The sequence below is a fragment of the Suricata suricatta genome, chromosome X (genome assembly GCF_006229205.1).
Source record: "Suricata suricatta isolate VVHF042 chromosome X, meerkat_22Aug2017_6uvM2_HiC, whole genome shotgun sequence".
NCBI classification, from domain to species: Eukaryota; Metazoa; Chordata; class Mammalia; order Carnivora; family Herpestidae; genus Suricata; species Suricata suricatta.
The window spans coordinates 91,380,781-91,407,917 of NC_043717.1; the positions used below are offsets into that span (position 1 = coordinate 91,380,781).

The following is a 27,137-nucleotide window of genomic DNA, read 5'->3' on the forward strand; positions in this document are numbered from 1 at the left end:
ATATATCACTGCACATAAAATAAAATGTATTGGTCTTTGTATAAAGTGATAACGTTACTAAGCTACCATTGAGAAGATGGTAAATGCTTTGTCTATGAGTGCTGAAGGGCTATACTGAAGTATGTATATAGTCTTACCTGCTTCCCTACCTGGCTGTTAGAGATGTATGTACTCTCTTAACTATGTAGGCAGTCTTTTATGCTTATGGACTTCTATGTGAATTTAATTTTTTTTTATGTCTTTATTTTATTTTGAGAGACAGAAACAGAGAGTGAGCGGGGGAGGATCAGAGAGATTGGGAGACACAGAATCGGAAGCAGGCTCCAGGCTCTGAGCTGTCAGCACGGAGCCTGACACAGGGCTTGGACCTACAGACTGTGAGATCGTGACCTGAGCCAAGGTTGGACGTTTAACTGACTGAGCCACCCAGGCGCCCCATCTATGTGGATTTAAATGACATTCTTGGTTTAACAAACACATTGCTCATTGTAAAGTATCAAGGTCACTGGATTCACACACATTCAGCACTTTCTCCCCACACTGTTTGAAGTTAAAACATTTGGCAACACGCCTTACCAGATTTTAATACCTTACAGTCAATTGTGCTGATTCTCAGACCTTGATGTTGGTGAATCATAAGAAAATCAACTCCAAGGAGGACATTATTTGGCTTTCTGCCCTCAAATTTGAGGACAGAGAACAGAAAATCTGTTGTTTCATCTGCTACAATGAGACACAAAATTTTGGAGGTTTGTGTGGGAAGTGTTGCTTCTGTCATCTCACATTGCTCTAGAAGGGAAATTGATTACTAGAGAACAAATGCGTTATGTTTCCAGTGGGTTCATTGCCTTTGTCAGAAAGAAACATTCTGTATGAGCGGTAGCTTCTTGAAAAACTTGAATCTTACCTTGCATGGATTCTTTCTTAAACTACAATGGACTTTTTGATCACAGAAGTAATACATATACTGTAGAAAGTTGGGAAAGAACAGAAAAGTATACAGAAAATAAGGACATTTCCATCCTTGAGAGACAAACACCGAACATTTTCCTTTTTTTTTTTTTCCTACACATGTAACTCTCGGGTGGGCAGAACTCATACTATATGTGGTTTGTCTGTTCTGCATGTCATCATATTATGAGTGCTTTTCCATGCTTTAATAGGTAGTATACTATTCTGTTTTATGAATACCCTATAATGTAAGTATTCCCGTGTTTGACATTTGAGTTATTTTTTGCTAGTTTAAATGGTAATGTGATGAACATCTCTGTACATAAATCTTCTTGGACATCTCGTATTAGGATTTATTCCTGAAAGTAGAAATACTAAGTGGGTATGACTTTTTAAGCCAGTGTTGTATTGAGAATTAAAAACAGTCTCCACATTGTATAGAATAATAAAATCATAGCCACTTAGCCTTCTCTGTGTGAGAGGTACGTGTTGAACAAGGCACCTGACTGCCATAGTAAGTTGCTGTTGTCACTTTACTTTTCATGGTAAAGCACTCTTTGTTACATACCCAGCCCTTTAAGGAGGAGAAAAACCAAAGAACATGACTTGAGGTTTTCACATCATGTTAACTCTCTTCCTTTTTGTACTACTTCTACAGTCTCTTTTATCCTATTTCTCTTAGTATTGTTCTGTTTTTAATAAGAATATAAGATAGATTGATTGTTAGGTTGGAATCTAAGAAAATATGTGTGCGCACAAATAGTTGTTCCCCATAATAAAGGTAGAATGGCTACCTCCTGGAGTTTTTACATCCTTTGTTTCCCAACCTGTGCATCCATTTTGATAAGTCTATAAATACTTGGGTTTTAAAGAATTAAAGTTACTGAAGAATAGTGGTGAACTTAAAGTACTATGTCCTGACGTGCTATTGTCCCTTGATTCATCATGCTAGTGAGGATATTGAGGCAATTTTTAAATATTAGACTACTTAGTTCCTTACCATAGCTTCTGTAGTAATTGAATAATGCAGCCAGATATACAATCTGGGCTTCTGAAGGAGCTAGAAAAGGCTGAGACTACCCCATCTGGCTAAGGTAGATCCAGGCTAATCCTAAGGAGTAAGCACTCAGAGTTTCACTAGCCAGGAGGGTCTTATAGGTGCTTTTGACCAAATACAGGGAAGTACAAGAGAAAGAGATGGGTTGGATATAGACACTGGAGCTAAGGAAGGAAGTCCGGGAGAGCCAGGGGGGGAGAAAAGAGAACTCTGAACTCAAGATAATGTGCTTTGCCCTGTTTTATACTTCCTTGTTGGGTGTGGTGACCTGACCTGCAGGTATCAATTGTAGCCTGAAGGTCAAGAACTGAAGGTATTCTCTGATCCTAAAGGAGGCAGAGGCAGAAGAAAGGCAATCGCTGGGAAGTTTTCAGAGACTATGTCCAAGTTAAGAAAATAATTCACCTCTGGGCCTTTGGTGTCCCTTCCTTGGCTTTTTATAAGAATTATCTAGGGACACCTGGCTGGCATAGTTGGTAGAGCATGTGACTCTTGATCTCAGTGTTTTAAGTTGAAGCACTACATTGGGTGTAGAGATTACTTAAAATCTTTAAAAAAAGAATAACTAAATGACACAGATTATATTAAAGTCAGGTTGTTATAGTTGAGGGGAATTGAATTCACCTTTCTTGAATTAACATGTTCTTATGTTGCCTACTATTGTCATTCCTTGCTTTGCTTTGAGGTGTTCCATTCAGTTTGTTTAGTCTTCTTTTAGTTGAACTGCTCATAATCTTTAGAACCTAGTACTAGCAAAACCCATTTTTAGAAATGCTACACAAAAAAGCAAAGGATTTGTAAAATGCTTTCTAAGACCTAGGAGTGGTGATTGAGAGAAGCAGTTATTTACTTCGGCATATACTTCTTTTAGTTGTAATGAATGGTTTTCCCTTCCCTAATCCTGTTCTTTCTTCTTTTCCCTCAGAAGCAGAAGAAACTCTTTTGATTGATATAGCTTCAAACAGTGAGTATCCTTCTGAGTGGAGTTGATTTTTATTCAACAAATATTTAATTGAATACCCACTTTATTTAAAACACCTCTTTTGTCACATTTCTATTTTACTATCTTATTCTGTATTCTTCATTTTCTTTTTTTAAAAATATTTATTTATTTATTTTGAGGGGGGTTCACGTGAGCCTGAGTGGGGAAGGAGCAGAGAGAAAGAGAGAGACTATCCCAAGCAGGCTTTGTTCTGTCAGCACAGAGCCCAACGAGGGGCTTAATCTCACAAAATGTGAGATCTTGACCTGAGCTGAAATCAAGTAATCAAGTGTTGGATGCTTAACAGACTGAGCCACCCAGGTGCCCCTATTCTTCATTTTCTTAGGGCAGCCATGCAAATTAGTATTGTCCTCTCAAAAACATTTAGGCTAAGCGTAAGAAAAACCAGGTGGCTGGCAAAGATCTTTAAAAGTTGAAAATATGATCTGCTTGTCTAATGCTGAACTTCTTTGAGCCATCAGTATTTTTGCCATCAGTTAAATCATTACTGTGGAATTAAGAATTCCAGGAAGGGCCAGAAAATGTTTAAAGCACATAAGGTTTATGAGTGGTTTTATGTTTTTATTTTAACTGCTATTACATTTAACATTTTTTTCTCACTTGCTTTTTAGTTTTGCATATTAAATCATAATATTTTCCTTTATTCACTTTATCATTTTGGGAAGCTGTAGAATACAAGGTATTCTCGTACCAGGAATACCTTGCTTGTCCCTAGCTCCCTTTTTTTCCTTAAAATATTTTTGGTCTTTTATTTAAGCTCCATCCCCTCTAGGCATCCTGTTATCAGAAAGAACATGGTCTTCCTTCTCACTGCTTCAGTTCTCTCATTTTTATCTGTTTGAAGCAAATCATCTTGACTTTCCTTGCAAGGTGTTCTCTATTATATAATTGTACTGTGTTATGGAGAGGAGAAAATGGGCACTTGAATGCTACCTTGACTAGTCTGTGGTTGCTATGGAAAACAGTTTGTGACCACATGAATGTAGATCAAACTGGTTGCCTTATCTCTTGATTGAGTCCTTGGATGAGTGCGTCTTAGCCCTTCCCTTGTAGCCATGGGTTATACGTAATTTTGTTTAGAAACAGCCCCTGTACTTGCCACCATTAATTTGTATTGAACAGTTTAGATAGGCTTTTTCTGGTTTGGGTTTTATTATTCTTTTCTTTGGTCATGGATTTTAGAAGTCTTAAAGGTTGATTCTCAAAGGCTAAATGTACCCAGCTACTGACTTCGGCAGGTATCCAAGAGAACAAATAACTTACAATGTCTTATTGTACTTAGAAAGGAGAAGGCAGAAACAACACTAAAAAAGCAAAGTTTGAGCAAAAGCATTTCAGCAGTGACTGACATTGCTGCTGAAATAAGATGTCGAAATATCCTGTTCTTGCTGTAGAAATAGATGTTTGATCCAAACACATATTTATGGCATTAATTCTTTTGGTCTCACCTACATAGAAATTAGCATGTGTTATTCTGTCCAGAATTCCAGTTACTGGATCACAGCAGGGTAATAGTTCAGTAACCACTTGAATAAATCCTTTTGTTATATCTGCCCATTTAGTAATATTTGCAGTAAAATCAGATTTTATCATGATCCTTGGGCTTTATATATAAACCTTTAAAGCACACAGTATGTTGCCTGAGGGAGGCCCTGGAGTTGTTAGGCAAGCCTGATTTTACCATAAATAGGTGTTTTCCCATTGTCTGCATGCTGGTATTAAATATCTTAAAATAATTTTTTATGATTATAGAGGTAATAAATATATCTTCATTATATACAATTTGGAGAATTCAGAAAAGTTTAAAGTATCAAATTAAAATTATGCTTCTGCAACCTAGAAATCACCACTGTAACTAACATTATGTATCTCCTTCCAGTTTTCTATTTCTATTTTTATATGATTAGAATTTTTTTATGTTTTTTTTTTTTTTTTTTTTTGAGAGACAGAGAGAGACACGCGAGCAGGGGAGGGTCCGAGAGAGAGAGAGAGAGAGAGAGAGAGAGAGAGAGATACAGAATGCAAAGCAGGCTGCAGGCTCGGAGCTAGCTGTCGGCACAGAGCCCGATGCGGGGTTCCAGCCCACGAAACATGAGATCACGACCTGAGCCGACGCCAGACACTCAACTGACTGAGCCACTCAGGCGCCCTGTGGAATATTTTTTTAAATTTTTTAAAATTTTTATTTATTTTTGAGAGAGAGACAGAGTGTGAGCAGGGGAGGTGCAGAGAGGGAGGGAGATAGAATCTGAAGCAGTCTCCAGGCTCTGAGCTAGCTGTCCACACAGAGCCCAACGTGGGGCTCAAAACCACAGACTATGAGATCATGACCTGAGCCAAAGTTGGATGCCCAACCGACTGAGCCACCCAGGTGCCCTAATATGATTGGAATCTTTATATGTAGTTTTTATTCTGCATTTTCATTTAACATTATATGGTAACCTTTTTCCATGTCCTTTAAAATGATTTAAAAACATGACTTTTACTGACTAATATTTTACCATAGGTATGTGTCAAATTTTATTGAATTAACTCCTTTATAAAATTAAGACATTGTCAAGGCACATGGTCTGTCACTGTACTTATTTGGGTCCTCTTTATATCTCTCAGTAATGTTTTGTGTTTTCTTCATATATATCATACATTTGTAGGTTAAGTATTTTATGGTAGACTTTTTTTGAGTGCTATTGTCAGTGGAAACTTCTTCTCTTCTAATTGCTTATTACTAGTATATAGAGAAGCTATTGAGTTTTAGATATTTATTTTTTATCTAGCCACTTTATAGAAATATATTTTAAATTTTGGGGGTTCTGTTTAGTTTGTTTTTGATAGACAAGCCTGGTCATCTACAAATAATAATTTTGTCTTTCTAGTAGCTACAACTATTAGTTTTGCTTCATGTCTCATTACACCAATGAGAATTTTAAGACCAATATTAAATAATGATGATAATCCTCATTTGGCTCCTATTTTCAGTAAGAGTCTCAGGTGGTACTTTATTGTTGAGGACATTATTGTCTGTTGATTTGATAGGGTTTTTTTTTTTTTTTTTAAAAAAAAAACATTAAAAAACTCCATTTCAAGTTTGTGTGGTTTTTAAAATCATGAATTTATATTGAATTTTATCAGATGTCTTTATACTATTTATAGAGATGGTAATATTGTTATTCCTTATTTGACCCATGGATGGACTTTATTATACTAATTTCCTAATATTAAATTTTCCTTTATTCACTATTCAACAAATATTTGTTGAGTGCCTTCTATTTGCCAAGCACTGTTCTAAGTGCTGCAGAATCAGTAGAGAACAATGCAGATAAGATTGTTGCTCCTGCTGTTATTCTTGCTTCTGTGCTGTTTGGTACTAGTGCCACACAGATACCTATAATCCATTAATTCATCCTATAAAAATATGAATACATTTTATAGTGCCACGCACTGTGCTAATCTAACGTTATATCAGAAAACAATACAGTCATGGCACTTCATGAAACAGTGCAAGAAACTTTAACAAAGTATAGATACATAATTCTGGTTTTCATCAATGCTATCAAGGAGAAATACAAAGAGTTTATAAAAGGGCTGACTAAATTAGGTGGCATGGTCAGGGAATGCCTCTTTAATATGATATTTTAAATTGAGACTAGAGGGGCTAAGTAAGACAGGTAAAAATTGGGGAGAGAAAAGTATGCCAGGTAGAAGGAACCACATGTGTAAAGGTCTCAAAATTGGGTAAGTAGCTTGACACCTTCTTTGAAGTGAAAGAAGACCAGGATGGTTGGAACAAGGCTTAGACATCAAGTTAGGATGGGGTAAGGCCAGATCCAGTAGGATCTTATAAGTCATGGTAAGGAATCTGGATTTTTATATGTGAAAAAATGGGAATATGAAGGGTTTAATGCCAGGGTGTCAATCATTTGCATGGAAGTCAGTTACGAAGGTGTTTCCAGAGTTTACACTAGAGAATATGAGTGTGGTGGCAGTATAAATAGTGCGAAGTAGGCGGATTTGATAAATATTTTCAGAGGTTAAATCAGCAGAGGTTGGTTTGGGCATGGAGGTGAGTTAAAGAGAAGTGTCGGAGAGGAGTCTTAGGTTACTGGCATGAATGTGGATGATGGTACCATTTGCAAAGACAAGTACATTGTGGGAGGAATGACTTTTCCTTTGAGGGGGTTGTGAATTCAGTTTCAGCTATATTTAGTTTGAAATTTCTTTGAGACATTGAGTGTAAATTATAAATTGACAGTTGTATGTATGCATCTGAAACTCAAAAGAAAGGTCTGGGCCACTAGCACATAGATGGTATTTGAAATCCTGAAAGATGATGTGATTTCAAATAAAGCTGTGCTATCAGATATGTTAGTTTCTAGTTACATGTGCCTATTCAAATTAATTAGAAATAAAATTAGAAGTTCAGTTCCTCAGTCAAAGTAGTCACATTTCAAACTCAGTAGCCACATGTGGTTATTGGTTACCATATTACACAATACTGATACACAGTGAGAAAAATGTTTAGGACTGAACTCTAAGGAATTCTGTTTTTTAAAGGCTAGATAGAGGGGGAGATACCTCATCGGACACTAAAAAATTAGTGACCAAAGAGAGGCAAATTAGAGGAGTATGGTATCATAGAATCCTTTGGAAAAGATTATTCAAGGAGTAGTCAACTATGGATTTCTAATGATAGGTCTAATAAGATGACTGAAGAGGATCCTTTGGATTTAGCAATTTAGAGGTTATTGTTGACCTTAACAAAGCTATTTCAGAGGGGTGGTGGGAGCCAAAGTCATATTGGAATGGATTAAAGAGAGAAATGGGAGGTAAGTAGTGACTATGTTTTTATTTTTATTTTCTTTTTCTTTTTTTTTAAACCATTGTTGTATGTCTTTTATTTTTATTTATTTATTTATTTGGGAGACAGAGAGAGACAGTGCGAGCAGGGGAGGGTCAGAGAGAGAGGGAGACACAGAATCTGAAGCAGGCTCCAGGCTCTGAGCTAGCTGTCAGCACAGAGCCCGACGCGGGGCATGAACCCACGAACTGCGAGATCATGACCTGAGCTGAAGCCGGCCGCTTAACCGACTGAGCCACCCAGGCACCCCTCTTTTTTTTTTTTTTTTTTTAACATTTATTTATTGTTGAGAGACAGACCATGAGCATGGGAGGGGCAGAGAGAGGGAGACACAGAATCTGAAGCAGGCTCCAGGTTCTGAGTTCGCAGCATAGAGCTCCATGTGGGGCTCGAACCCATGAACCGTGAGATTGTGACCTGAGCCGAAGTTGGCTGCTTAACTGACTGAGCCACCCAGGTACCCCATCAAATGGGGAGGATTTAGAACACAATTTTTCTTTAAGTTTTTAAAGTTGATTTATTTATTTTGAGAGAGTTTGAGTTGGGGAGGGGCACAGAGACAGGGAGAGACTCCCAAGCAGGCTCCGCAGTGTTGGCACAGAGCCTGACGCAGGGCTTAAACTCATGAAACTGTGAGATCATGACCTGAGCTGAAACCAAGAGTCAGGTACTGAACGGACTGAGCCACGAGGCGCCCCTGGAACACAATTTAATTTAATGCTAAAGGGGAGGAGCCTATGAAAGGGGGAGAGTGAAGATATTGGGGGGAGGTGTCTAGGGAATGATTGTGAATTTAAGGTTCCTGAAAGAATTAGAGGGATTATAATTCAAAGAGAATGTAGTATTTGATAGGAGGACTCCTCTTCCTTATATCAGAAGGGAAAGGAGAACATGGGTACAATACAGGTGACTTTCCATATGATGCCTTCCATTTTCTCTGAAGCACGAGGCAAAGCAATCTGCTTGGAATGAGAGGGTTTGAGAAGGGTGGGTCCACAGATAAATGAGGTGTGAAATAGTTGTTCCAGACAGTAGTGGGAGACAAGTTGACTCTGGAAACTTACATTACTTCCTAGCATAGAGGGCCCAGTTGAGGTTAGCAATCAATTTATAATAATTGTGTGCGTGCACGTGTGTGTGTGTGTGTGTTTACTCCCCTGGAGTAAGGCACTTAGTTGGATTTCTGAGGGTTGAAAGTTAACCAGGTAGGTGTTGTGGAGGAACGGGGGGTAAGGTAGATCTGGGCTTTTGCAACAGAATTGAATGATGACATCTATTTGATAAAATGGAAAGTGAATGCAGGAATGTGCGAATGAACACTAAGTAGAGGGCTGGAGGTTCCCATTTGAACAAATAAGATGGAAGTTACAGGTCAGAGTGGGGTATTTGAATTAGACATTTATGAGGTGATAGTGTTTCTATGATGAAAAGTTTCAGGGTATAACTGAGGGAGTCCCCATAGGGACTGAGGGAGTAGATGGCTGAGATGGTGGGGCAAGGTCACTGCACGAGAAAGTTGAAGATGTTTACTGTGTTTTCTGTGTTAATTTGGAAGGGACTCAAATTTAAGGCAAGAGTTTGAATGGAGAGGAAGTCTTATGAGTCAGGTATTGAATCCTGGTCAGAAGTTTTAGGAAGGATGGCACATGATCTCATCGGGGAGGGAAGGGAGGAAGCTGGTATAGCCCAGCAGGTGAACCTTAAAGGAGAAGGGATTTGTCCTGAGGGAGAAGAAGGAATGGTTTGGAGTTGGCATTAGGACAAAACAGGACACCCATTTTAAATTCCATAGGATGTGAGACGCCATAAACAGTATCCAGGGACAAGCCACATTGTAGGTGACTGTTTGGTTTTCAGTCTGCATACACATTAGACTCACTTGGGAAGTATTTTAAAAACTACGCGTGCCTGGGCTTCACCTCCTGAGATTCTGCTTTATTGTCCTGGGATAGGACTCAAAAGTCTGTTTTCTAAAATGCCTCTGGTAATTCTAATGCATTCTGTTGAGAATTACTGAGAGCTGCAGGGAATGTTCAGAGGAGAAGTTTGAGGATACAGGAGTGTTTGCTGATTGCAAAGAGGCCAGGGGGTTTTGAAAGTAAGAGTATAGAAAGTTGTGTCATGGGATAATTTGTCCTCTTTCCCTTAGAGCATGGTGAGAGAGCATCCAGTGTTATTTTGTAAGCAATTTCTAGAATTTTCTGTTAAATGAGTCAGTACATTTTTATATTTGCTAAAATATATCTCTCAAGGATTGTGGGAGAGAGAGAGAATGTGTTCTTGTCCAAGTTTTATCGGATAGAAACTGATCTTTTAATTTCTTTTGTTTTAATATAAATTATCTGAGAAAGCGAGGACTTTGTGCCCTGAAGGAGATTTTTCCTGTATCTTCAAGGCTGTGACTGACAGCCTTTATTCATGCCCTTCATTTTTTTCTTCTCCTTACGGTAACACCCTCACTAATTTTCTTATCTGTGGTCCTCTTGGGTACCTCCTTTCTCACATTTTTTCTCAATTTTTATCTCTTTCATTCTAATCACTAAATCTGTGAAGATATTTACGGAAATACAAAGGAAAACGAATCAGGGGTTCACTAGTGGATTTCTAACATAAGAAACTAGGATTTTCATTTCATTTTCTCATCTCTTTGTCATTTACAAGTATGAAAGAGTCCAGTTCAGTGGTCGTTTACTAAATGCCTTCTGTCTGTGAAGTCTGACATCATTGTCACCAGTAAAGTAACCAACCATCCTGGTTTGTCTGAGACTTTCCCAGTGTTTGCTTTGAAAGTCCTGAGTCCTGAGAAGCCCCTTCGTTCCAGACAGCCCGGGAGATCCTCAAAAGTGTTGTGTTGGATAACTGTCTGTGTAGCCCACCTCTTTCTCTCAAGGAGCTTGTGGTTTCTAGGGGCACGAGAAAGCAATGTATGTAGTAAATGTGAATATAAACAAGTACGTAGGTTTCCTGGGTCACCATATCCAGACCATTGATACCGATGAGAACTAGGGCACATAAGAAATTAAAGTCCTAGAGAACTTTACTATTAATTATACTGTTTTCCAATTGGCTGTGCTGAACCAGGCCACTCCTGGTCATAGGTCATTATATTGCTTTCATACATTTATTCAAGACATGCATTGTTTACTTGAGATAATGAAATCTAGATGCTTCTTTTCGGAATAATTCAAGCCAATTCCACTATTTTTTTAAAATTAGTTTGTAAATTCAATTGCCTAGGTACAATGTATACCTAGGAGCATACCATCTTATTTTCTTTGTTCCCTTTGTACTTCAGATATTCTAACTATATGATCTGGATTTGAAATGGTAGGAATCTCCAGCTGGAAGATGGGAGGAGGGTAGTTGGGGAATTGATCTTTTGTTAGAATTTTGTACCTACATTGATAATGGAGACTATGATTTCAATATCACTGTACTGGGATGCTCACCGACAGTTCATCAGCCTCTTAGATTTCCCTCTCTGTATTGTGCCCCCCCACCACACCAAATCTGATTTTGTAGATATGCTTCCTACATTAGAGGTCTTATAATACGTGTGATCTGGACCTTCTCTTGTTAAACTAATAAGTTGAGAATGACCCCAAAAGCACATATTCCATAGCTGTATATGTATAGATTTCACTTCTTTTTAGGTGGCTGCAAAATTCGGATCCAGGGGGACTGGACCAGGGAGCGCCACTTTGAAATCCCTGATGAGGAACGTTGTTTGAAGTTCCTCTCAGAGGTCCTTGCTGCCCAGGAAGGTAACTCAAGACTCAGCAATTTTCTTTCTAATATTTTATTTTAATATTTTTAGTGTTTGTTTATTTTTGAGACAGGGAGACACAGAATGTGAGTGAGGAGGGTCAGAGAGAGAGGGAGACACAGAGTCAGAAGCAGACTCAGTGCTCTGAGCTGTCAGCACAGAGCCTGACGCAGGGCTCAAACCCACAAACTGTGAAATCATGACCTGAGCTGAAGTCGGCCCCAGGTGCCCCTTTCTGCTATTTGAATGGCAGTGACATTCTGGAATGCTGATGCAGAGGCCAGCAGTCATTAGCAAAGTACCTCACTCCTTGAGTCTTCATAGCTGATTTTTCTTCCTTCAGGAATGAACCCAGGGTTAGGCTAGAGAACAGGTCTATTCAGCTATAAGTACACTGGGCCATTTTCCAGAATCTTCAGTGTCACAGCATGGACAGCTTACCAAAGACAGTAATCTTCATTCTGTTTCCAGAACTGCCCTCATTTACTTAGTCTCTTCCTTTACATTCAAGAATGCTGCTGGCCCCTGCATTTGAGGAGTGCTGAATGAATGGCTTTTGGTTATGGTAAAATTCACTCAGTGAAGGGCTCCCCTGTTTCTGACCATGACTCTTATCTCTCTAGCTCAGTCACAGCTTCTTGTTCCAGAGCCAAAGGACTCATCTAGCTGGTACCAGAAATTAGACACTAAGGACAAACCTGTTTTTTCAGGTACTGAAAAGATTCTCATTTTCCTGGTTGCTATGATCATTGCAGAGTCCATAGATTTTATCTGGACAGATAAGGTAATGTGGATTAATGTCAATCTCAGATACCTTCTATTATGGAGTAGTTTTATTGAATTCATCCTCACTGACTGATGTGCATTCATGATCTTTTCTGTGGCATGTTAGCTCCTCAGGAGCCAGCCTGGCAGTATGGTTAAATTTGTAGGCTCCAGGGCCAAACTGCTTGGGTTTAAATTCCAATTCTATGACTTGCTAGTTACGTATGACCTTGATCAAGTTACTCAACAATGCTGAGCTTCCATTTCTTTTCCTGTAACATGGGAAGATTTTTACTACTCCTAACCTTATGGGGTCTTTGTGATGGTTAAAGGAGATAATGATATAATCCCTTACTATCAACCAGGCATTATGCTAAGTCTTCAATAGATGTTAGCTGTTGTTATTCAGGTTCCATATTAATGTAACTTGCTATTGTTCTAGTTAATACGTCAAGTTCTTCAGAGACAGATGTGTTTCTTCCCCCAATCTAACTTATCACTATCCTTATGATCCCTTTCTGTTTGGTAATGCCATTGAGCAAATAGTGATCAGTCAAATCAAGTTAATCAAAACTACCGTGATCAAGGCAAAGCTCTGTCCATCCTGGATAATTTGGATGTTATCTTTATTTTCCCCCTTTGATTCTGGGTTCTGTGTACTTCAGGGCTTCTTGGATTTGAGGATAATTTTTCATCCTTGAATTTGGACAAGAAAGTTAATTCACAAAATCATCCCACAGGGATTCATCGGGAACCTCCACCTCCACCCTCTTCCATGAATAGAATGTAAGTCCTATGTCAAAACATATTTCCCATTTAGGAGACTTTTCTATTTTAGGCAGTTTCACTTTTGAATTTCTCATTTATTTACTAGGCTTCCACGTGACAAAGACGTTCCTAACAAGGAACAGCCCAAAGTGACCAACACCATGCGGAAGCTCTTTGTACCAAATACTCAGTCTGGACAGCGAGAAGGTCTTATCAAACATTTCCTGGCAAAACGAGAGAAGGAATATGTCAATATTCAGAATTTCAGGTTAGTCTCCCTTCTACCTACTGAGGTATGGCATAAAATGTCCTTTTGTTATTTAATGTATTAGTTTAATTAGCTTAATTAAGAATCAATGCATGATAAAAAGGAGGAAGCTCCCATTACCACTAGCTTAACTTACTTTGGGTAAGTTAACTAAAGAAAATTTCACCCAGTCCTCTTGATTGAGAGATCTGTCTTGGATTCTTTCCTCTTTTCTCTGTATCATATTTTTCATTTCACCTTTGCTTGTCAATCTCTTCTTTTCTGGACCTAGTGTGAATGGTGAGCGATGTGGTGTGGTGTATATTCCAGTGTGGAAAGCAGCAACACTTTTCTTTGTTATTTGTGAACGGCATGTACCCTTAATAGTCCAAGATTCCAGTCCCATCTGCTATCCGATTTTGCCTCATTTGTTCTAATTCAATTACAACTGTATGCCTACGCTAAAACCTGTAGTTCCTCATATTTCCCTTGATGCTTATTTTTGTATGTAAACAGTTAAGACAGTTATGAGTTTTCCCTTCTGCTTTCCCCCTTAATACTATATCTGCCTCAACAGAATTTCCTACACAGATGTCCTTGTAATCCTTTGGAAAGTGAGTTTTTGGATTTAACTATAGCTCCTTATGGAACAGTTATGCACATCAGATGTATTTACAGCATGAAGATACCTTTTTTCCCCCATCTACAAGCTTTCTCTTCAAGTATAAGTTTGAATGGAGTTTAATTGAAAGGAAATGTGGTAGAGCCATTAACTTTATATTTTTAAAATAGAGACTTTGTTTCTTTTTGTGGATTCACCTAATGTAAAATTTGGAGAATAAGCCCACTGCCTTTGTGTTCTACATGCAAGAGGTTTTTCTTATGTGTGTATAGCAAAACATTTTGAGAAATTATGTTGGCTTCTTGTGAATATATCCTTGTGTAAAAGTGATGAGAGAGCTTCCACTAGTTCATACTTGACCTTTCATGTTTTCAAGTGATTTTTTTGGTATTATGTATTAGATTTTTTGTTGGAACGTGGAACGTGAATGGCCAGTCTCCAGATAGTGAGTTGGAACCTTGGCTGAACTGTGATTCAAATCCTCCTGATATCTACTGCATTGGGTAAAGAACACATCTGGAATTTCCTTTTGGCTATATGTTTGGTATCAGTTTACATGACATTTTGCCCTCCTTTTTCTTTATTAACTATTTGGTAAAAACCTACTATAAACCATATGTGAAAATTAACTTGTGGGTCAAATTTGTGAGATAAGAAAGGAATGATACCTGAAATGGTGAAAGGAAACATCTAATCATCTCAAAATGCAAATTAAACTATATTCTTAATAGAAACTGAGACTTGAGGTCAATTCCAACAGTGACTATTTCTAGGATATATAAGCAAAGCTCCACTGTTATCCTTTGTGGAGGTTTTTTGTTTGTTTGTTTATGTTTTGCATAGCCTGTGTATATACTTATATAGTCTTTTGAAAACAAAGCTGCTTGTCCTTACTGGGTCACCTGGGTCAGTGGAGCAGTTCTATAAAATTTCTCTCTTTCCCTATTCCCTTTCCACCTAATGTTTCAGAAAATGGGACGGGAAGTAGTCAGAGATAATTATGGGATATGTATAGATCTCATGTCTTCGTGTTTTTTCAGATTCCAAGAGTTGGACTTGAGCACAGAAGCCTTTTTCTACTTTGAGTCTGTGAAGGAACAAGAGTGGTCCATGGCTGTAGAGAGGAGTTTGCATTCCAAAGCCAAGTATAAGAAAGTAAGTTGTATTAAATTATATTTAGTATACAACTAAATAGAACTCACGAGAAGTTATTCTGTTATCTATAACTTGTTCCAAAAGAATGGCTTAATTGAATTCTTCTCTATGTGTAATACTGCAACAGGGCAGAATATCCTTTACACCTATTTTCTAAGGAAAACCATTTTTTCCCTAAGCTCTCTGACCCCATATTTTCATGGCTTAGGTAGCTTTTTGGAGAAAAAGAGAATTTTATTCTCAGAATAATAATTGGGTCAAGAATATTACTTATAAGGTAACAGTAAGAGTTTAAGATCAAAATTGTTCACTGACCTGGTCAGAACCGGATACTTTATAGACAAGTAGTTTGAGGTATTTGGGTGTGTAGGGTATGCTGTGGAATCAGGAAGAAGTGTTGTGGAATTTAAATGAGTTGTAAACTTTGTTGTAAATCAAAAGGAGAGTTGACTTTAGCAAGGTGGGCCAATTTCTTGATCTTTGGAAGGCATGTGGTAGAAACTACCAGAAGAGTTATTTAATTACATGGTTACCATAGTAACCCCTTTAAAAGGAGTCCTCTGAATAATTTTCATCTGCTCCTTCTAACAGTTGATACAGGTAATAAAAATCCTGAAGCTGTGTTACTCCTTCCACATAGGTCCCTGACTAACACATCTTTCAGACATTTTTCTAGCTCTGGTTTACAGACTTTAAAAAAAGATTGCTATTTTAGAAATTTTAATTTCTTAAGAAATTGGAAATCAGAAACTAGGAAGGAGAGGCAAAAGGAACAAGCTGGGATAGGGGTTTTAGATTGGATTTTTTAATGCTAACTACTTCTGGTAAGTTTAAAAGCGATTAAAATAAATAGATATGATTAAAATAATGTATCCTAGAGCTGAATGTTCTTGATGTCCCCAAAGATTTTTAACTCCAACTGGTCAGAGCCGGATTAGAGATTCCCCAGAGAAATTTTGTTTCCTTTGTATGGGGTCCAGTGGGAAATTAGAGGGTTTGGATTCAGATTTGAGCATCATTAATATCTTCTTGGTAGAAAATTAGTTATAGGATTAGATGTGTGGCAAAGAGTGGTATCAACATGAACCTTTTCTAACTCCCTGGAACTCTTAGGTTCAGCTAGTCCGCCTTGTTGGAATGATGCTCCTCATATTTGCCAGAAAGGACCAGTGGCAATATATCCGTGATGTTGCTACAGAAACAGTTGGAACTGGAATCATGGGGAAAATGGTGAGTTACTTTGGAAATGAGCTCGGTTATTATTTATGTCCATGTGAAGTTCATATGCCAGTTTTGTCTTTGTACTAATTGTGAATAATTTACTCTTGCTAACAGGGAAACAAAGGTGGGGTAGCTGTGAGATTTGTATTTCACAACACTACCTTTTGCATTGTCAATTCCCACCTGGCTGCCCATGTGGAGGACTTTGAGAGAAGGAACCAAGATTATAAGGACATCTGTGCACGAATGAGTTTTGTGGTCCCAAATCAGACACTCCCACAGCTGAACATCATGAAACATGAGTGAGTGGCTGAATCTCCTTTTGCCTTTGAATAGTGGGGCTGAAAAGAGATTAATCTGGTAGGAAACTATAGAACTACAAAGAGTGAAGGATTACCATTTAGGGATTGGAGTTGCAAAGAAGAGCGGGTTTTTGAGGAATAGCCGATTCACTGAAGCAGAGAAATCAGATTTTCTATCAAAGGGATTTTTAGTGGGCATGTAAGAGTAATGCTGGAGGGATCTGTCCTTTGGAGTCAGTTTTTACTATTTAAAAAAAAATTTTAAGTTTATTTATTTTGAAAGAGAGAGTGAGCACCAATAGAGGAGGAGCAGAGAGAAAGAAATAGACACAATGTCAAGCAGACTCTGCACTGCCAGTGTGGAGCCTGATGTGGGGCTTGAACCCACAAACAGTGAGCTCATGACCTGAGTGGAAATCATGAGTCAGGTGCTTAACTGACTGAGTCACCAGGCCCCCTTTTATTGTTTTTTATTATAAAATAAAAATGTCTATTGTGAGTATAATAAAAGATAAAAGTAGAAATCACTTTGCTCTTCCTCAGCCAGTCTATTTTCAAAGGAAAGTGTTATTAATAGTTGGGTGTATATCCTGGAACTGTGCTGTACAATGTGACAGCCAGTAGCCATAGGTGGCTATTAGACACTTGAAAGTAGCTAGTTTAAATTGAAATGTGTTATCAGCATAAACTATACAGTGAATTTTCAGAGACTTAGGAAAAATGTAAAATATCTCCATTTTTTCAATATTGATTACATGTCAAAATGATAATTTGGGTATATTGAGTTAAATATATTGTTAAAGTTATATTCACTTCTTTCTTTTAGTTTTTAAATGCAGCTACTAAAAAAATTAAAATTACATCTGTGACATGCATCTTATTTCCTTTGAATAGTGCTGTTCTAGACTTTTCTCTATATACAAACACATGCATACTCATTGTAGCAGACTATATTGTCCTATTGTGGGTCTCTTTCCAAACCAGTGTGTGTATGTACTACATTATATTAATTAATTATATGTACTGTATTATATCTATATTATTCTTTTTAATGGCTGTGAATCATTAAGAATCGGGGCAATCAAGATTTAGACAACAGTGGATCAACAGGATAATATGAGAGAAATGTTTGTGAAGAGTGGGACTTAAGGATAGAAGTAGAAATCAGTTGAGGGATGGACTGGGTGGTAGAAAAAGATTAGTTGTCAAGAAATTAATGTTGGCAATTGAAATTCTGAGAGGGTGGTATGATTTGGAATAAGTGGTTTGAGATGGTAATTAGTAGGAAAACAAAAGATAATTTAGCCTATTAGGATCAGCAGAGAGTAGGGTATTTGAGAAAAGAGTAGGGAAGAGTAGTGATGTTGACCTGTTTCCATAATGTCTCAACAATTACGATGCTATAGAATTCCGGTTCATGGTAGTAAAGTCAACGCCTTGACATTAATGGTCATAAAGTTGCCTTGAAATGCCTTAATTTATTTCCTCAGGATTCCAGAAATTTCATGTTGCATTTAAGATTGGCAAAGAGACCCATTCAGGAGAATTCCTTTTAGTGTGGTAATTTCTGGGTCTCCCCTGTGGGGACTCTCAGCTCTTCCAGGGGCTTGTTGCTATGATTGGGAGCCTGAGATCCTGTGGCAAGCCAGTTTCCTTCCTGACTGAGACTTGGACTGTTCATCTGGAGCAGGAGTAGGCAAATTGGCTATGGTGGATAGCTGGTCAGACCACGCAGACCTTAGTGAAGAGCCTGCAGAATGTCAGGGTTCAGAGAGGCAGAAAATACTCAGATTCTCTTCCCCTGGAGACCTGGCAGGAAGCCAGACAAAATTTTGGAGCTAGTCCAGCAAATAAACTACATGCTTCTTTTAGGCAGTTAACTCCTTGGTTTATGAATCCCACACATATACTGTATTTTCCTCTCTTTGTTCTTCATGTATGGAGTGTATATCTTTCCACCGATTTGGTAATCCCTAGTCCTTTTCAGGTGTTGGTAGTACTTGCCCCCAGAGGATAAGTGACAGCTTAAATTCCTTGTCTCAGGTAGTGATAAATGAATCCTTATCAAGATTCTACCTAGTTTTCCTTTTTCCATTCTTCTCTGACTTGTTATGGTAATTCTTGCTACTTCTGTTTGTGTATTTCTTGATTTTCAGTGTTGTCATCTGGTTGGGAGATTTGAACTATAGGCTTTGCATGCCTGATGCCAATGAAGTGAAGAGTCTTATAAACAAGAATGACCTTCAGAGACTCTTGAAGTTTGACCAGGTGAGTAAATTTTCATTTTATGGGTATATTCCTAGATGGCAGATAAAATTGTTAGGTTTATGAGATATATGTGTGGGAGATATGTCTTACTCTAGGAATAGATGGAAAGGACTCGTTGTCTTGGGAAAACAGTGTGACTAGCAATGCAGCAAATGCACACAAGGTTTATAGTGCTTTTATTGAGCACCTGCATAGGAGGAGGGGAGATAAAAAGTAAATATAACATTTGTTGCGTTTAAAAACTAAAAGAAATAAGTGAATATAACTTTAACAATATATTTAACTTGTTGGAGAATGGATAGGGTTAATTGGAGACCACTTCCTGGAGGAAGTGGGCCTTCAGCTATGTTAATGTGGTTTGGCAGATGGGACAGGGAAAGTTGCTCTATGATTACTTGGCCGGCTTAGCAACAGCGTGGAGGTAAAAGAGGGAGGCCATGTGAGGGGATTGGGAAGAACAGAAGTTTGGGATAAATAGCACAGACTGTGGTCTAATGGGAAGTTGGGGCTGGCTGGCTTATCAGTGTTAAAACCTGTGGGAAAAGCATTGATTCGGTAACATTTATATAAAATTTGCTATTCAGGATCCTAGTTTTCTGTAAATTTGCCTTGGAACCTGGCACATGACTTGAATTTTTACTTTAGCTTCTAGATACTGGTTGCTAAAAGTGAACACTTCTTATGGAGGGAAGAAAACGTTTCGACTTGATTTTAATGTCTTTAAATCCTTATGAAAGCTTTTTTGACCTTCAGGCATAGTAAAAATGTAGGAGTTTTGCAGTAGAATGTTTTTTTTAATAGTGAGCCTTTTTTGGCTCTTTCTTTATATTGAGGTTGACTGGCTAATGTCTTTGCATTTCTTCCTCTGTCATATTTCCAAAGGGGGTACAGTTGGAATAAATTCTGAGTCTTATGTAATTCTGGTAAAGTATTTGAGAGAAGATAACTTCCAAAACGATCCATAACTATTCACTGAATTTGGCTTTTAGAATTATTCATTCAATATTTGTGTGCTTTTTAAAAAAATTAAAATTGTGCTAGATGATTCCTGTCCAACTTCGGAGAAGGATTATTCTTATTTCATTTTCTTACTTTACTTAACCACTATTTTTAAAAATTATTTTAATGTTTGTTTATTTTTGAGAGAAAGAGCAAGGGAGGAGCAGAGAGAGAGGGAGACACAGAATCTGAAGCAGGCTTCAAGCTCTGAGGTGTCAGCACAGAGCCTGATGCAGGGCTAGAACTCTCCAACGGCGAGATCATGACCTGAGCCTAAGTCAGACACTTAACTGACTGAGCTACCCAGGCACCCCACCCAACCACTATTAGCAATAAAAAATTAGTGATGTGCTCATAATGAGCATCCTATCTGTGGGTGAGTTTAGGTGTCATGGGAATGGCAAGATTTAATTAATAAGGTACAGAAATTTTATTTGTGTATTCTGACAGTTGCAAAGGCTGTGGAATTCAATAGTTGGAAATCGCTGATCACCTGATTATCACTTGTATTAAAATGGTGTTATCCTGCTTATGTGATGCTTCTTTCTATCTCTAGCTAAATATTCAGCGCACACAGAAAAAAGCTTTTGCTGACTTCACTGAAGGAGAAATCAAGTTTATCCCCACTTATAAGTATGACTCTAAAACAGACCGATGGGATTCCAGGTAAAGTAACAAGAACCTCCTCACAGAACAGGTTCAGGCCTGGTATTACTTCTGTTCCTCCATATTGGTGAATGGCTAGGAATTTTTTAGGTCATGTCAAATGGAGGTATAAAGACCTAATGGCTCAGTGCTATTAGAAGAGTTTTTAATGCATGTGTACTCGCAGGCAAGTTTATCTTAAAGTATTACTTCTATTGAAATTTTACAGGCTACCTGTAGTGCCTTATTTCTGTCCTCTCAACAGACTTGCTGAGATTTTTACCTTCCCAATCCCTTTCCCCATTTCCTTATCTACTGTCCTGTTCTCATTGTTTTATCCAAATTGTTTCTCAACTCTTTAACTCTGAACACCAGAAATTGAGTCACAAAAGTTTCTTCCAGCACGGTGGTTCTCATTCCTGAGCACACATTAGAATCTATTGGGGAACTTTGAAAAATACTGATGCCTGGAAGCTCACTGCTGTTAGCGCAGAGTTGGCTTTGGATCCTCTTTCCCCTACCCCCTCTGCCCCCCCCCCTGCTTGCATGCTTACTCACTCTCACTCAAAGATAAATAAAACATTTAAAAAATACTGATAAAACTATTTGCCTTCTACCTACTGTCTCTTTGTTTCCTATGGCATCCTAGTTGGCTGAGCCCAGAGGCTTGAAAGAAAAGGAAAAGCTTTGGGCATATTCAGCTTCTTTAGACTCAGAGAGAGCACTAGGATGGGGTGGAGAGGGGTCTGCATTCCTGTGTTCTGAGTGAGCTGATCAGTAAGGGGAAAATGACACCCATGGATCTTGTACACCTCACCTTGTTTCTTCCACTCACCTGACTTGAGAGTAAGTTGAAGAGCTGCTGATAAGAACTTAAGTGTGTCATCTCGTGGCTCAGGTGTACAAGGTGTTACTTATTTTAATTGAATGATGAATAGGCTTTTTCCCTAGGTATTTTGTGGGCTGTTATATGTTCAGACTTGCATGCTTAGATGTTAGTTCATCTCTATTAGAAGCAGCTAGTCATGAAAGTCCAGGTTTAAAAGGAGAAATCTCTAGTTATTTCCAGAAATTAAGCCCAGTCTAGGAATATACCATTGGATTTTTATTTATTTAAAAATTTTTTAATGTTTTTTTAATTTATTTTTGAGAGACAGAGAGAGATAGCGCAAGCAGGGGAGGATCAGAGAGAGAGAGGGAAATACAGAATCCGAAGCAGGCTCCAGGCTCTGAGCTGTCAGCACAGAGCCCGATGCAGGGCTCGAACCCACAAACCATGAGATCATGACCTGAGCCGAAGTTGGACCACCCAACTGGGGGTGCCTGAGCCACCCAGGCACCCCCAATTGGATTTTTAGATTCTTACTAGTTGTCTATCTGTTGTGAAATGTCATTGCAATTCATAGAGCAAAGTGTTCTGACTATAATCCTGATCTTCTGAGGATATTTTATGAAGGTACTATAATATTTTCCTCTGGGGCAACGTTGTTAAAGAGGTAATGCTAATTTGGGGAGCACTGTTTATACATTCATTACATAACTAATCATTGAGTACCTGCTTTGCACAAGATACTGTGCTAGGGGTTGGGCATTCAGTGGCTAACAAGCAGCCACAGACCCTTTACAAAGTTTGCAGTATAGTAGGGAATATTATAGTTGGGATCATTAGGGAAGGAGAAGCATTTATCAAGACAGCGTAACTGTGGTCTAAACCAGTGTGGTAGGTATTACATTCTTGTGGGGTATGTCCCTTCATAATTCCTTTCCTTTGCAGTGGAAAATGTCGGGTTCCAGCCTGGTGTGACCGGATTCTTTGGAGAGGAACAAATGTTAATCAGCTTCATTATCGGAGTCACATGGAACTGAAAACCAGTGACCACAAGCCTGTTAGCGCCCTCTTCCATATTGGGGTAAACACTTGTTTGTTCATTTATTTGTTTGTAGGTTAAGTATCTATTCTTAGAGCATCATTTAGACTCAGATCAGTAGTTCAGTGAGCCATAAATGTTACCATAACCACATAATTATTTGCAACTTTGAGAAATTAGTGCCCCCAACTGTCCTAAATGCTGTCCATATGGTTCTTAATGTGCTAGGCATTTTAGTGACACAGATATTTCTCATGCTGCAGAATGGTTAGGTAGTAACCTTAGCTTCCTAAAGCTGTTATACATAAGGAAGAGTTACAAGCTAGGTTTTAAAGAATGAGTAGATAGATAGTAAGGGTGGGGAAGGCCTGAGAGAGAGATTCCAGATGGAGGGGTGGGGACAGCAGGAACAAAGGAATAGACTGATCAGCATACAGCCAAACCTATATATATAAGCTTAAAAGACATATTGTCAGCTGTACTATTAGTGAAACTTTCCTGTTCAGGAGCACACGTTTTAAATTCTTCTTTAACTCTGTTGCATCCTAGGCTGGATTAATGGTCAATTATTTAGTTTTTTTGTCTTTATTTATTTTTTTTGTCTGATTTAATTTATTACAGCTAATATATTTAGATTATTTCTGGTAGATTTCCCAGACCTACAGTCATGTAATCTGTCAGAATCTATATAGTTCAGTGCTTGATAGGGTGGATTTACAGATAGACTGCTTAGATTTGCATCCTTGTTCAACTACTTCCTAACCATGTAACCATGGAAAATTTATGTAATAGCCTTTGCCTCAGTTTCCTCCTCTATAAAATGGGGACAACAGTGGTACTACTTATGGGGATTAATGAGTTAAGACATGCAAACAACATAATAGGGTAGATTTATTTCCTCTGTGTATATGTTGATTCTTTCTGTTTTTCAGATTATCCCCAAACATGGCTTATCCTTCTGTCTTAAAGGGGAATGACTTTGGGGTATTTTCTTTATTTACAGAGTTACTTCTTGGTCTTAAAATAATCTGAAGCAACTGTGACTTGACTTTTGTCCATTTTGAAATTTTTAAATAATAATAAATAATAGTGTTTCTCAAATAATAGCTAGTATGTGCTGGGGACTGGGATGGGCAGTTTACACATATCTCATTTACTCCTCACAGCAGTGCTATGAGTTAAATATTTCTCATTTAACAAATGAGCAAATGGAGAACTAATGAGTTTAAATAACTTTTTTAAGAGCATTCAACTAGAAGGAGAGCTAAGATTTAAATATTGTCTCTTTAACTTCCAATCCTATAGATGATGTTCTTTCCACTAACCCCACAATGCCTCTATAGTTGTGAAAAACTTGTATACTAGAGAAACCTTTAGGTACTATTTCTAGCCCACCTAATTTCTAGTTTGTACTTGTGAGCTGCCCTGTTTTCTTCATTTGAATTCTCTTAATTCATTTTTAAAAGGATGTCTTTCCCAAGACGCTAACCTTTTTGGTTTAATCAGCTCTGTTTGGCTTTTTTGTTTGTATTTCTTTTCAGAACCTTGGCATATTTGTAAATTTCCACACATATTAATCCAGAGTAGGATATTTAAAATTTTTCTGTGCTTCCTGTATATTTTTATGTATCTTTAATAAATGTCTACTTTTCTGGCTTTTAATACTACTTAAATTACACAGGGAATAAAAGTGCTTTCTCTTTAAAATAAAAAAAAACGTTTTAGGCAAAATTTACAGATAAGGCTAAAATTCTTCAATCGCTGTTTCACTCCCACCTTTGTCCCAAACCCCCACTTCCTAGCCAGGCCAGCTACCATTATGAATCTATATCTTTCTAGACCAATATAGTCCAGTAGGTCTTTCTGTGATGGTGGAAATGTTAAAGATCTATCCTGTCTAGTACAAAGCTACTAGCTTCAGGTGGCTATTGATCACTTGAAGTGTGGCTAATGAGACTGAGAGAGCTGTATTTTCAATTTTATTTAATTTGAAGTAATTTAAATTTAAAAAAACTCATGTTTATTTTTGACAGAGAGAGACAGAGCTCAAGCAAGAGAGGGACAGAGAGAGAGAGAGACAGAGACAGAGACACAGAATCCAAAGCAGGCTCCAGGCTGTAAGCTGTCAGCATAGAGCCCAACATGGGGCTTGAACCCACCAACTGTGGGATCATGACCTGAACCAAAGTCAGCCACTTAACTGACTGTGCCACCCAGGTGCCCCTAGAGTATTGTTTTGCATATTGGTACATATATCATAAATGGTCTCATACCGTACATGTTGGTCTGCAGCTTGCTTTAAAAAAAAAAAAAAAAAGATTCAGGGGTACCTGAGTGGCTCAGTCAGTTGAGCGTCCAACTTTGGCTCAGGTCATAATCTCCCGGTTTGTGGGCTCTGTGCTGACAGCTCAGAGCCTGGAACCTGCTTTGGATTCTGTGCCTCCCTCTCTCTGCCCCTCCCCCACTCACACTGTGTCTCTGTCTCTCAAAAATGAATAAAGGTTAAAACATTTTTTTAAATTCAGTGATGTGCCTTAGAGAGCTACCTATGTTAATACATAAAGATCTAGCTCATTAATCATTTAATTCACTCTTAATTCCTAATTTTGTTGGTAATTTCCTTTTTTAAAGTGGGTATATCGGGTGGTGGATTCTTACAGTGTTTTTCCTTTTCATTATCCTTGATGTGCCATTAAGGGGTTTGATCGTGATAACGCACTGAGAAAAGCTGTGAGTTTATTGAGTTAACCACCCCATATTTTGTTCTCTTGGGCATGCTCTGATTAGAGGCTTTAAAGAAACCACATTATATTTTTACTGTCATTGTCATCAATGATTTAATAAAGGGACCAAGTGCTCAATGGCCAATTAACTTTAGAAGACTTGCTGTAGGCTGGCCGAGATTAAGCTGGGATACGGTTTCCACCCCTGTACTTGGTAATGGGATCTCAGACTTTGGTGGACAGAGAAATTACCTAGAGAGCTTTTAAAAACTGTAGTAGGCCAAGGCATCTGCATTTTTGTAAGACCTACCTGAATTAATCGTGTTGCATACCTGGTATTTTGGAAAGGGTCTTACACTAGAGGTCCAGATACAACAATTGGATACAACTGTGGCAGTGAGCAACTTAGCTGATCTTTTTCGATACTCTCAACGATCAGAAGAATATTCCTTACTTTGGTAGCCTGGCTGGTTGTTGTGAAAAGATGGCACATATAAAATACTTTATGAAATATTAAGTTGTAAAATTTTATAAAAATATTTTAAAAATATAAATTTCCTCTTAACAGTATAATATGGACCCTGGTGACACGAGCGATTGTTTGGTCCTCAGTTCTCTAAGAGTTATGGTTTACATGTGTACAAACCTTCCCAGTTGTTCAGATCTTTGGCTCAGCTTTGATGCTTTTATTTGCCACATTTGATTTACAACCTCTGCTACATGCATCAGTCCTTTTTTTTAACTTGACATGGAATTTGTGACGTTTTCTTTCTAAAAAGAAGCTGCAACCTCAATTAGTTAAAACGCTGTGTTAATTATGTTCATTTTTGGCATTGATTTGTATGAAGATTAATAGTGAAAAAAACCCACAGCTACTTCAGGAAGCTGAAAGTGCTGTGTCAGATGGGAAAATTTTTGATATATTAGTCAAGATGATTTGTTTGTTGTCATGCTTTTACCCTAATCTAGGGCATTTTGTACTGGCTCTTCTCTAAAATAACCATAGGATCTATTTACTAACATACCTTTATCATTATATAATCTGTTCACTGACATTATGATTCTTGGCATTGTACATAGCAGCTAATAGAATTAAATGCTTTAATAATATTTTTTGCTGTGTCACCTCTTTGTGATCATTGTTAGATACAGTAGTATGTTTTGACACTTATTTGTGCAATGCAGGAAATAATTTTACCATAATTGTCACATTTCCCCCACCAAATAACTTAACAATGGAGCAAGAAAATATTCTTCCAAATATTACTGCCAAGCATCTTAGCACAGAGGTTTAACTTTTCTAGGAAGTTAACCAGTTAACCTTACCTTACCGTAAAGTGTATAACGATAAAATGCTTACTGTAATTTATCTTTGTTTTAGTGACATTTAAAAAATTGTTAGACTCTTTGAGATTCAAGCTGAGAGCATACAAAACTAAAATAAGGATCTGTTTTCTTTGAGGTAAAATTTGTAGATGGAGTGATATTTCAGAAAGTGTTTGAGGATGTTTGCACCACAGTTAATTTTAAATGATTGCTGTTATAACCCATTTTGAACTGTTAGATATAATCGCAAAGGAAGATGAGCTAGGAGCATGTAAGACTGAAAAGAGAGTTTGCTTTCTTTCAGGTGAAGGTTGTGGATGAACGGAGGTATCGGAAAGTGTTTGAAGATATTGTACGCATCATGGACAGGATGGAAAATGACTTCCTTCCTTCCTTGGAGCTCAGCAGGAGGGAGGTGAGCAAAAATCCATGGTTTCCCCTGTACTGACCACAGTAGGCAACACAACAAAGTGGCCAAAACCATGTGTGCTGAAGTCAGACTGCCTCCATTCTGATTACAACACTGTCAGTTAGTAGATGTATGAGCAGAGGCAAGTGTCTAACTCTCTCAGAGCCCCACTTTCCTTTTCTGGTTA

At 38.0% G+C, this 27,137-nt stretch overlaps 1 protein-coding gene across 7 annotated transcripts in view; it reads left to right on the plus strand.

Annotated features, from left to right (window-relative positions):
- OCRL (OCRL inositol polyphosphate-5-phosphatase) overlaps positions 1-27,137 on the plus strand; it is a 51,007-nt gene that overhangs the window by 5,935 nt on the left and 17,935 nt on the right. For 4 of the 7 annotated variants that reach the window (XM_029930168.1, XM_029930169.1, XM_029930174.1 and 1 more), the window contains 13 exons: positions 2,934-2,972; positions 11,520-11,630; positions 12,256-12,342; positions 13,063-13,183; positions 13,272-13,433; positions 14,436-14,537; positions 15,075-15,189; positions 16,303-16,419; positions 16,525-16,712; positions 18,869-18,980; positions 20,536-20,645; positions 22,399-22,534; positions 26,846-26,956. In XM_029930168.1, the coding sequence (XP_029786028.1) occupies positions 2,934-2,972; positions 11,520-11,630; positions 12,256-12,342; positions 13,063-13,183; positions 13,272-13,433; positions 14,436-14,537; positions 15,075-15,189; positions 16,303-16,419; positions 16,525-16,712; positions 18,869-18,980; positions 20,536-20,645; positions 22,399-22,534; positions 26,846-26,956 (1,511 nt within the window). The other 3 variants (XM_029930170.1, XM_029930172.1, XM_029930173.1) reach the window with 3 other exon arrangements.